At 44.1% G+C, this 12,072-nt stretch overlaps 2 protein-coding genes across 3 annotated transcripts in view; one reads left to right on the top strand and one right to left on the bottom strand.

The window, feature by feature from the left end:
• Nucleotides 1-9,179, bottom strand: part of evc2 (EvC ciliary complex subunit 2) — a 172,886-nt gene extending 163,707 nt beyond the window's left edge. The window contains exons 1-2 of the mRNA XM_033021146.1: nt 9,175-9,179; nt 9,125-9,128 (exon numbers count right to left, since the gene is read on the bottom strand). The gene's annotated coding sequence lies outside the window, so the exon portion shown is untranslated. The remainder of the gene's footprint in view (nt 1-9,124; nt 9,129-9,174) is intronic.
• evc (EvC ciliary complex subunit 1) overlaps nt 1-12,072 on the top strand; it is a 47,897-nt gene that overhangs the window by 11,637 nt on the left and 24,188 nt on the right. For both annotated transcript variants that reach the window (XM_033021183.1, XM_033021191.1), the window contains exons 10-14: nt 5,078-5,226; nt 6,774-6,872; nt 9,368-9,580; nt 9,921-10,030; nt 11,838-12,048. In XM_033021183.1, coding sequence (XP_032877074.1) covers nt 5,078-5,226; nt 6,774-6,872; nt 9,368-9,580; nt 9,921-10,030; nt 11,838-12,048 — 782 coding nt within the window. The remainder of the gene's footprint in view (nt 1-5,077; nt 5,227-6,773; nt 6,873-9,367; nt 9,581-9,920; nt 10,031-11,837; nt 12,049-12,072) is intronic.

Raw genomic sequence — 12,072 nt, 5'->3', positions numbered from 1 at the left:
TAGTAACTTTACTTCATGCTCGAGAGTAGTCCCCGCGTACTCAAGGCCTCAGCTAGGTCGCGGCGTACTTTTCAACATGCTGAAAAATGCCTCTGAGTAAAAAAAGGTCGCCATGGAAAAAAAATCGAAATTTGTTTTACTCGTAGGTTTAGTCGAAGTAGGTCATAGTAGGTCGGCATGTTATTCATAGGTAATCGAGGGCAGTCAAAGGTAGTCGTAGATAGTCTTCAACATAGTGGAAGGGAGATCGAAGGAGGTCATCTTCACTCTCCACTAATCGGTGTCCAATTTTCCCAAAGGTAGTCGAAGCTAGTTTTCAACATAGTCGAAGGAGGGCTTCTACATAGTCGAAGGAGGGTGTAGATGTTCCTTTAACATAGTGACCTCACCACTACTAACCACTCCCTATATCCCAAGTATAAATGTAACCTCCCCACCCCTTGATCCCTCTCTAGCTCGTGTGACGGACCACGTACAGCTAGTGCAGTAATGAATGTGAGTTATAACAATAAAAGCAGTAAAGACAACTGTGCGTTATTGTAGCTCTTTACATGGTGTCAGAAGTGGGATGTCTTTAGACGCGACTTTCAGCACTACGTGACGATTGCCCATCCCGCAGCCACCGCCGAGATGCGGGCGTCCCTACTCCTCAACATTGCCGGCCCCGCCGCCCTGGAACGGTCTGAGTCGTTTGTCTATGCTGCAGGTGAAGATGAGCGAGACCCGGTATGTCTTATGGCTAAATTCACCGCAATGTGCGACGTCCCCACTAACTGTATTCTCGCACGGTATAAGATGTTCAATCGGCGCCAGGTCGTTGGCGAGTCCGTTGATAACTACATCGCCGCTTTGAGACACATGGCCAGACCAAAGGACAAAAGTGAAATCCGCATTTGTATCAACCCCAAGGACCTGAACCTGGCGATCAAACGACCGCACTACCCTATGCGAACTGTAGAGGACGTCGCTGCACAGGTCGGTCCGGCCACTGTTTTTTCTGTACTCGACGCCAAGAGCTCGTTCTGGCAGATACCGCTTGACGAGCGATCCTCCTACTTGACCACCTTCAGCACGCCTTTTGGACGTTTCCGTTTCCTCCGCATGCCATTCGGGATCAACTCCGCCAGCGAGGTGTTCCAGCGGACCATGGAGCAGCTGTTTGCCGGTCTGCCGTGTGCCATAATCGTGGACGACATCCTGGTCTACGGGAAGGACGTAGCCGAGCATGATCTCCACCTTCGCCTGGTCCTCGACCGGGCTCGCGATATAAACCTCAAGCTCAACCCCAAGAAGTGCCGTTTCCACGTCCCGGAGGTCACGTATGTGGGGCACGTTTTCACCGCCTCCGGTCTGAAGCCCGACCCGCAGAAAACTGCTGCCGTCTCCAGTATGTCTTCGCCCGCCGACGTGCCAAGCCTGCAGCGCTTCCTCGGCATGGTCAATTACCTGGGGAAGTTCATCCCCGACCTCAGCGAAATGAGCGCTCCTTTGAGGGAACTGACCAAGAAGGACGTTGCCTGGGTTTGGTTCCCGCACCATCAGTCGGCTTTCGAAGCCCTGAAGTCCCAGTTGGTCCGAGCACCTACTCTTAAATTTTTCGACCTGAAGCGCCCCATCGTTCTGACTTGCGATGCCTCGAAGTTCGGCCTCGGTGCCGCCTGCCTGCAGCTCTACGACAAGCTGCAGCTACCCGTCTCCTACGCTTCCCGCACCATGACCCCTGCTGAGCAGCGCTATGCTCAGATCGAGAAGGAGCTCCTGGCCGTGGTGTTTGCCTGCTCGAAGTTCAAGGATTACATCCTGGGAAACGACTTCCTTATCGAGACTGACCACCAGCCGCTGGTCACCATCCTAAACAAGCCGATTCACGCCGCCTCATCCCGCCTGCAGCGTATGATGCTGCAGCTTCAACGCTTCACCTTTCGGATTGTGTACCGCAAAGGCAAGGACATGTTTGTGGCCGATACTCTGTCTCGTGCACCCCTGGTATCCACTGCCCGTCACCCGTACGAGTCCTCCGACCTGATGGTGCTTAACCTTAACATTGTGCCTTCTCAGCAGATGCAATCCCTGGTCAAGCACACTGCCCTGGATCCTGCCCTGCAGCAGCTTGCCGACGTCATCAGGCAGGGCTGGCCAGACCGTCGCTCATCTCTACCTGCCGGTGCTGATCCGTACTTCCTGGTCCGCGATGAGCTTGTCCTGCACGACGGCGTGGTGGTGAAGGGTCACAAAGTGGTCGTGCCCGCTGCGCTGCATGCTCACTACTTCGAATCCGCCCACCGCGGTCATCCTGGGGCCGAAGCCACTCTGTCACACGCTTGATTCCTATTCCAGCTGGTTCGAAGTTGATCAGCTGCACTCCCTCTCCTCTTCGGCCGTCATCGGGAAGCTGCGCCGCCACTTCGCCACCTTCGGCTCCCCGGCTACCCTCCAATCTGACAACGGCAGCCAGTTCACCAGTGCCGAGTTCCGGGGGTTCGCTGCCAGCTGGAACTTTCGCCATTTCACCAGCAGTCCTGAATACCCGCAGAGTAACGGCCTGGCGGAGCGCGCTGTCCGCAGTGCCAAGGACTTGCTGGAACATTGTAGATTGTCCGAATCCGATTTTTACTTAGCTCTTCTTAATATCCGCAACATCTCCCGCGACCCTGTCCTGGGCTCGCCAGCCAAACGGCTGATGTCTCGCACTACGCGACCTCCGCTCCCTGTCACCCAGCGGTCACTCGTGCCTTCTCCCCTAAAGCCTGCTGCTGTCCAGGAGCGCATTGCTCACAAGCACGAAGTGCAGAAGCGCTCCCACGACCAGTCATGCCGCCCCCTTCCGCGTCTGTTCCCCGGCCAAGTCGTCCGGATGCAGTCCCCCTCCGGTCCCTCTAAGCTTGCCACCGTTGTCGGTGATGCTGGATCGCCGCGCTCCTACCTTGTCGACCACGACGGCACAATTTACAGGCGGACCCGCCAACATCTCCGTCCCGTCAACGAGACTCCTCCGCCTCCCGCTGTCCCCTTCTGCCCTCCCCTGCCCGAAACACTGCCTGCCGCCCCTCGCATGCCTCGGTCCCTGCCTTCCCAGCTCTCTCATCCTCACTCGCCGCCTGCTTCCCCTGGCTCGCCTGCCCGTGCACCCGATTCTGCCGCTATTTCCCCGCCTCTGCCTCCGCCTGCTCTTTCTACGCCCGGTTCCCCGGCTCCTTTCCCCGCCTCGGCTGCTGCTCTTCCTGTAGAGGGAGGAGATGGCGAGCTGCGGACCCGGTCCGGTCGACTGGTTAAGCCGCCTGTCCGCTATGGTGATTTTGCTTAGCTGTATGCTCCTCTGCTTGTTTAACTGTTTGCCTGCCTGCTCGTAGCGCATGAGACGTGGTCCCTATGTCACTACTGTATTGTTTGTTTCCAAGGGAAAGGATGTAGATGTTCCTTTAACATAGTGACCTCACCACTACTAACCACTCCCTATATCCCAAGTATAAATGTAACCTCCCCACCCCTTGATCCCTCTCTAGCTCGTGTGACGGACCACGTACAGCTAGTGCAGTAATGAATGTGAGTTATAACAATAAAAGCAGTAAAGACAACTGTGCGTTATTGTAGCTCTTTACAGAGGGCTTCTACATAGTCGAAGGAGGTCTTCAACATGACACTCTTTCAAACTCTCCTAAACTCACCAATTAAACTCACCAATTAGGTTGTCGCAGTGGGACAGCCCCTTAAGACTGGTGGGAGAACTGGGAAGGGGGAGGGGATGGAGAGAGAGGGAAAGCAAGGACTATTTGAAGTAAGGGAAGTCAGTGTTCATACCGCTGGGATGTAAGCTAAGCAAGCAAAATATGAGGTGGTTTTGCTCACCCTGACACTAGAGAAGGCCCAGGACAGAAAGGTCAGATTGGGAATGGGGGGGGGGAGTTAAAGTGCAGAGCAACCGGGAGATCAGGTAAGTTAAGACGGACTGAGCGGAGGTGCTCGGTGAAACGATCGCCAAGGCTTCACTTGGTCTTGCCGATGTAGAGAAGTTGACTTTCTGCTGACTGGTTAGCACGCAACAAAAGCTTTTCACTGTACCTCGGTACATGTGACAATAATACATAAATAATACAAACATAAATAATACATAAACATATATTATGCAAAACAGTGTGAAAGAAAAATTGCAATGATGTTTTAGTTTGGCTTATTTTCACATGTCCCGAGGTACAGTGAAAAGCTTTTGTTGCGTGCTAACCAGTCAGCAGAAAGACAATACATGATTACAATCAAGCCATTGACTGTCTACAGATGCATGATAAAGGGAATAACATGGATAACGATTCGTGCAAGATAAAGCCAGAAACATCCTATCAAAGATAGTCTAAGGGTCTCCAATGAGGTAGATAGAAGTTCAGGACCCCTATCTGGTTGCGGTAGGATGGTTCAGTTGCCTGATAATAGCTGGAAAGAAACTGTCCCTACATCTGGAGATGTGCATTTTAGCACTTCTATACCTTTTGCCTGATGGGAGAGGGGAGAAGAGGGAGTGGCCAGGGTGCAACTCGTTCTTGATTATGCTGGTGGCCTTGCTGATGCAGCGTGAGGTATAGATGGAGTCAATGGAAGGGAGGTTGGTTTGTGTTATGGTCTGGGCTGCGTCCACAATTCTCTGTAATTTCTTGCTGTCTTGGATGGAGCTGTTCTCATACCTTGCTGTGCTGCATCCCGATAAATCGCTCTCTATGGTGCATCTGTGGAAGTTGGTGAGAGTTGTTGGGGACATGCCAAACTTCCTAAGCCTTCCGAGGAAAAGAGTAGAGATATTAGTGAAAAACAATTCTACAGCAAGTTCATGTAGTGCAAGAGGAGGTCTGTAGTGTTCTGTTGTCGCAACAGGATAAATTCAGGATATAAAGGGCTTGGTATTTCCACTGTTGTTTCTGTTTATTTCTGTTGTGAAGAGGCCTTATCTGACAATTGGTTGTTTTAGCTTTTTAAAGCATTGTATCCGAGATTTCTGCTTGTACCATTCCAGTAGTACAGAAATTGCGAAGCAAATAACCTTTGCTCCTTAAAACAGTTGTGTGACTGTGCACCTGCATATTCCTTTTAGAATTTGCCAAGCAGACCAAAGGCATCATATCAGGAATGAACAAACGGCGCAGGACTCTGATGAAGAGACTTGAAGAGACACAAAGCGAGGATGCTAGGATTCAGATGGACAGGGCTAGGCAAATAATTGCTCCAGATGATTTTATTAAGGTCAGACTGTAAATAGATTTGAGATTAAAAACAGTGTTGATTCAACTTTGTTTGCAGCATGGAAGAGGTAAACTGGTACAGCAAATGAATCATTTTCCAGTACACTCCATCAGCAAGTTTCCTTTTTATTTATTCACTGATTGAATCCACATATTTAGCGATTCACCTAATACTCTACGTGCCAGACTGTCCCATTTGCTAAAGGCAAAATATTGACTCTAGAACATATTCAATAATCAATTGATGACTCGGATGTGAGGGTGGCTATCCCATGCTAGCGATTGTATAATCTGGAAAGCAGAAATGGTTGAGTTCCCATGACACAAAAGGAGTCAGAAACTCTTGGTTCACCCTATGTTCATGTTGAGTGTCTTCTCAACAGTTCCTGTGAGCTGTGGTGCATTGTGGCTCCCTGCTGGCAAGTCCACCGGCTGCCAAAGGAAGAATAGGAAGGGAACAAGCGTGAAGCACGGGATGAATTTAGGTTGAAGGATATGTCACTACCCTGTGAAATTGTTCCTTTTCTCCCCTGTTTTGTGCCATAGACAGGCAAACATAGACCACTCTCAGCCCCTTGCATCTGTCGTAATTCTCTAATGCTGCCTTTTCTTCTCCATATGCTGGTTGTTGATTGTGTTATGTATGCCTTTCTGATAATATGCAGACAAATGTAAACTCTCATTTTCCCAGCATTTATTAATGCAGAATACTCATGTAACCAGCAAACAATTCAAAGAAATTTGTGAAATTTCATAAAACATTTAACTGTGTTGTCTTGCAAAAGAGTCGAAACAGTGAATTTAATTTTGTATTATTCCAAATGAGTGTAGAAAGATATTTTTAGTGTATACTTTTACATGAGGGCAGTGCACTTGTATGCTGATTATCAGCAACTCTTTATGACGATTGATGCAGCATGTAAGAGGAAGTAGTCATTTGATTTGTTATTGTGGTTTTTTATGTTAATACTGTTTAGCTGAAAAATAAAGAATTGCACTCAAAAAATATTGTTGAAAGAGTAAGGAGCTGGTATGTAGTTTGGCAATTTATTTAAAGGCTAATGAATAGAATACTATTGTGAGATGTAGTTACATTTTTTGAGCAATTCTCATGCAATCAGCAACACTCCATTCCACGTGGATGCCAGGCTGCTCTGTGTCATGATTCCTAATGTTAAATTATTCCATGCAAAGAAGAATTGCAATATATTAGTGAAGCTAGTAGTAAAATCTAATCATCCAATTCTTTTGTTCGCAAACATAAAAGGTCAAAGTAGAAAGGTGAAGGTGGTGTTTGTCACTCTTGTTTATGTGCAGGATTTCATTCTTTAAAAAGGGACATCATTTTCATTTGTGTGTGTGTGTGTATCTGCTAGTTCTGCTGAGGCAATATTGATGCTGTTTTAAAAAGGTAATACCTATTAATTAGTTTAATTCTTCATGTGGTTCTTGTGCAAATGCTATATATTTGATTAGTAAGTAAGTTGAATGAAAGTAGTGGAATAGTGTAGTGCAGCACAAAATAATATATAACTTTGGACTTGATAGAGTTATCATGAACTTGAGGACCGCCACAGGCAGAGCCGTTCTGAAGTGGAGGATGAAGAAGATCACAAAGGTGCCAAGGCAGTTACTGAGCTGTGGAAGGTGAGACTCCAACGCATGCACTTACACCTCTAATTAATATGGTTCTCACTTTTTGTACATATTTCTAAAATATTTAGAGGTTTAATTGTAGAATAGTTGTAGTTTAATTATCAGGATTTTTTGTTGTAGAAGCCTGAAAAGATTTTAAGTTTGGAGGGAAACATCCGTGATTAAAGAGGGAAGGTTATTGCAATTTTATTTTTCTCCAGTGGGAGAAGCTGAAGGAATCGCGGCTCTTCTAGTCTCTTGTCTTCCTATACGTTATTGACTTCAATGCCTATTCAATGTCTATTTTATTTTCATTTTTCATATATTTGATTAAATGCTTGCAAACTGATAGCCTTTATAAATTGGAAATACGCAGCAGTTCACGAACCATCTTTGGAAACAAAATTAACATTTCATGTCAATGACCTTTCATCAGAACTAGGATAAGATGGAAATTTAACATGTTTTAAATTGCAGAGAACTGGAGGTGAAGCATGCGTGTGTGATGATGGAGGTTGAGAGATACTGCATGGCATAAATGATGCTGGCTGAGAATGTGTGGAAAGCTTGTCAATCTCAAATCTTTTTTGAGAAAATGGAACTGTAAAGAGATGAATGAGGACAGAGGAAAAAGTACAGGAACTATGAGATTAAAAAAAATACTGCAGTTGCCAGGAATCTGAAATGAAAGAATTGTTAGAAATACCCAGGGGTCTGTCAGCATCCGTGGGGAAAGAAAACTGAGTAAACATTACACCAGAAACGGCCAGTTCTGATATGGACTGTAAAGGTTGGTTATCTGAAGTTATTGTTGAGTCTGAGTATTGTAACAAGGCTAACTGGAAGATGAGATGGTAGCACACCTCATGCTCATTGTAGTTATGTTTCTGTAATTGACCTTGAATTAGTCGTAGGGGTTCACGTCATTGTATGATTTTAATCAGTTATAGTCTTTTCACTGATTGGATAGCACACAACAAAACTTTTTGCCATACCTCTGTACACATGAAAATAATAAACTAAATATCACCATGTCTAAACTCAACCTCTGCCAACTGTCATTATTGATCATGCAGCAGGAAGATTCTAATCCCGTCTGTACATAAGGGATTTTGTCATACTGTTTATCCATGCTTGTGCTAATGTAGATTATGTTTATTCATTCAAGAAAATTGGATAACTTTTTAATTACTGACAGAATCATATTTTCTCAAAGCTCAGCAAAAACAAACTCCTTATATCTGAACCAAAGAGAGGGCAAAATTTGGAGAAGAAGATGCCGGTGCAGTTCATATAGACCTTTTCATGTTGGAATGCCGCATTAAGTTAGCTGTAATCTAATAAGGCCGCATCCAAGAAACGTCAATTAGATATACTTCAAAATATACATTATTTTGTTAAAATAGCCCTCATGACTTACTAATGTTTTAATTGTGGCCGTCAGTCAGGGAGGATTATTTAGTTGAATCTTCTTTTACTCTTTGGTATTTTAAATACGTTCATTTTAAGATTAAATAAAAATAATAAAAGACGAACAAAAACATATTAATAAAAATAAAAGGTAGACAAAAATGCTGGAGAAACTTAACGGGTGAGGCAGCATCTATGGAGCGAAGGAAATAGGCGACGTTTGGGGTCGAGGTCTTTCTTCAGACCTGAAGAAGGGTCTCGACCCGTAACGTCGCCTATTTCTTTCGCTCCATAGATGCTGCCTCACCCGCTGAGTTTCTCCAGCATTTTAGTCTACCTTCGATTTTCCAGCATCTGCAGTTCCTTCTTAAATAAAAATAAAAGAATTTGTTCTACAAAATTTGGATTCATTCAAAAGGCCGCACTTAATGGCCTAGAAGGCCGCAGGTTCCCCACCCCTGATATAGACGTTGATTCAGTCCCTCCCACCCTAACCCTAATTAGGCCAAACAGCGCAATACATTGCTGAAGGAACTCAGCAGGTCAGGCTGTATCTGTGGAGGAAATGGACAGATTACATTTTTATCTGAAGAAGAGTCTTGACCCAAAGTGTTATCTGTCCATTCCCTCCATAGATGCTGCCAGACCTGCCGGTTCCTCTATCAGTTTTCTTTAATCAAGTTTCCAGCATCTGCAGCTGTGTTTCCAGTTAGCTTAAATATATCTGCATGGTGCATTCACAAGGCTCCTTCAAATTAAAAAAAACAATCTCTGTTGTAGCCTACAGATAGAGGTATGAATGAGTTTGAAGGATGTATATTTCAAACTGCAAATGATTTGAGCAGAGGTAATTGGGGTGTGATCACAAACACAAGGAGCTGCAGATGCTGGTTTACAAAAAAAGACACAAAATGCTGGAGTACCTCAGTGGGTCTGAAGAAGGTTCCCAATCAAAACATTGCCAATTCATGTTCTCCAGAGATGCTGTCCAACTCACTGAGTTATTTTTGCAATTTTTTGTGTTTGCTCTTTAGCTGCAGCTGCACTGGTAAGGAACTAACATGGCTTCAGTAAACTTTTCACATTGTTTCAAACAGAACCTGCAATTTGCCTCATCACGCACTATGGACAAATTGATCGAGGAGCTTTTTTCAATAACTCTGCCCGATGTTATTGAGGTATCCTCATCTGCCATGAAAACCCTGAGAAACCAAATGCAGCAAGAGCTAAGTGCAAGCCAACAGGCAGCAGAAGAGGAAAGAAAATGGCATTTGACATTATCCCAAGAAAAACTGGTCCAAATGAAGCAGGTATGTGAACTAAATGATTTGCAGCCTTGGATGCAACTGTGGTCCTGGATTTCTGCCTGTATTGCTTTTTCTAACCACTTTTAAGTATTACATTATTAAAATATTGTCTCTTAAAGTTGTCTGGAGTGATAATACTATTGGTTTCATTTAACAATGGCAAAATCTTTCCAGCATAGAACCTCCCTTGATCTTTGCATCCCACAAGTAGTATTTTTTTAACAAGGAATTATGAGATATTCAGTCTAAAAGCAAATGTGTTAACTGACTATAACTGTGATTTGCAAATCATTTTGAAAAATATTTTCTTTATAACATCTATACCTCCTATTGCAAAATTCAGGAATGGCTAAATGAACAGGCACTTAATTCAGCTAAACAGAAGCATCTGGTTGATTATCAGGAACAGATTATTCAAAATTTCCTATTGAAGCAGACTGTATTAGATGAGAAGTGAGTATGAATTATTCAAACTTGCCTACAGTGCACATGGTGAAATAACTGACATGTTCTACATTATTCCCTTACTATATTTTTGTCTCTAAATATTTCCTATGTGCTTGAGACATAATTGAAGAATGAGCATTGACACTCTAATTCGTGCTGGCTACTTCTGATAGCAAAGCAGTGTTCTTGGCTGTGAACTTGGAACTTCTTTGCTCTTCTTTTGCAGTGTCTTGCAGCATCCATTGTCTTGTAAATGCTTCCTCCTTGGGCTACAATCTTCATCACCATCTCTCTCTGCCAGTGTTGCCAAGACTCGAGACACATGTCCAACAACCAATACTTAGTGCCTGGGACCCACCCTGTCTACCTGTTCTACAAATATGACGGACCCAACCACATTTTGCCCCTGGTTGTTGCCAACTCCAAGCCTGATGTTCTCTAACCCACCCTTATTGATCTATAACTTGCCGAACTTCCCTGTTACTTCAATAATAGAGCCAGAAGAGTAAAGGTCTTGTACCATAGAATTGGCATTTGTTTTTAGTGATTGAACAAAAAACAAATTAAAAGCTGATGTTGCCTTGGGACTTGTGAGTGCTCAGTTCCACTGTAAAGAGTCATAAAACTTAGGGTATGTCACCTTTTCAGGCAAAGTATTACATCCCTTGCAAACATATACAAGTTTTATTATAATAACATTACAGCTGCTTCTTGTTATTTTTGTTTTTCTTTTAAACCTATCCCACTGATATACCATTTGGCAGACTCTAATGTCGTGACTTCTGTTCACTTTTGACTGCATACTCCATGAAGTTTAAAGAATGAGACTGCTTTTGTAGGCTATTAATCATGCCCACAATCTGTCTCTTTGCTTCACTCTCAATGAATCTTGAAAATCAAGTCTCTGTTGTCTTGAGAGAAAACAAAAAAGTGGGTTAACATATGATGAGCATTTCACCAGGCCTGTAGTTTAGAAGAATGAGGTGGGACCTCATTGAAACATACAGAATAGTGAAACGCTTGGATAGAGCGGATGTGGAGAGGATGTGCCTGGTTGTTGCCAACTCCAAGCCTGATGTTCTAGTGGGAGTTTAGGACTACAGGTCATAGCCTCAGAATTAAAATACATTAATTTAGGATGGAGATGAGGAGGAATTTCTTGATTAGTACGGGTGTTGGGGAGGTTATGGGGAGAAGGCAGGAGAATGGGGTTTAGGAGGGAGAGATTGGTTCAGCCATGATTGAATTGTGGTGTAGACTATATGGACCGAATGGGCTAATTCTGCTCCTCTTACCTTATAAATGTTGACTAGGCCATGTGAGAACATCCTTACTTATTTTTTCCAAATGGAAGATCGTAAGATCATTTCATTTGCCCAAACAAGATATAAGACCTTGTTTTTTACATTAAATCTGTAAGATGGTACACCTATATTTGTACATACGGTTGAATGTTTAGTCCTAGTTTGTACTCCAGCTGAGGTTTGGAGCAAGTAGCCAACAACTAGGATGCATCACCCATGGTCAGTCATGACCGAGGGGGGCCTACAATGAGTTTGTAGTCTCAAGTCTGGAAATAAATTTTGACTTCACTTCCTTCAATTCTGAGACGTTGCTTCCGTTTCTCTTATGAATGGTTTGGAACTAGCCGCTCTCTTCCCTAGGCACAACATAAATCTTTTGACTATTTCCCCACTTGTGCTGATCCTAATCTGACCCGAATGGCTTTATTCATTCAAGTCACAAGAGTAGTTTGGTTAAAAGTCTGAAAAATCTGCATAGATGTAACTGTTTTTCATGTTTAATACTTTAGGATGTCTAACCACATTGTGCTGGAGCAGAAGACAGCTTTACAGTCTGTGGTTAGACAGTTAACTGTGAGACATCTTAGTCTAATGACACTCAAGGAAATGAAGCTTTACAAGACGAAATGTCAGCTGGATGAATTAGGGGAACAGCAATCGAAAGAACCTCCCATTTGGGATGAACATGAAGATGAAAGCAAGAAATTACAGGATAATCTGGTACCAAAATCTGCTGGTCAAACC

The sequence above is a fragment of the Amblyraja radiata genome, chromosome 1 (assembly GCF_010909765.2).
Source record: "Amblyraja radiata isolate CabotCenter1 chromosome 1, sAmbRad1.1.pri, whole genome shotgun sequence".
Classification (NCBI taxonomy): Eukaryota; Metazoa; Chordata; class Chondrichthyes; order Rajiformes; family Rajidae; genus Amblyraja; species Amblyraja radiata.
This window is presented reverse-complemented; position numbering and strand designations above follow the sequence as displayed.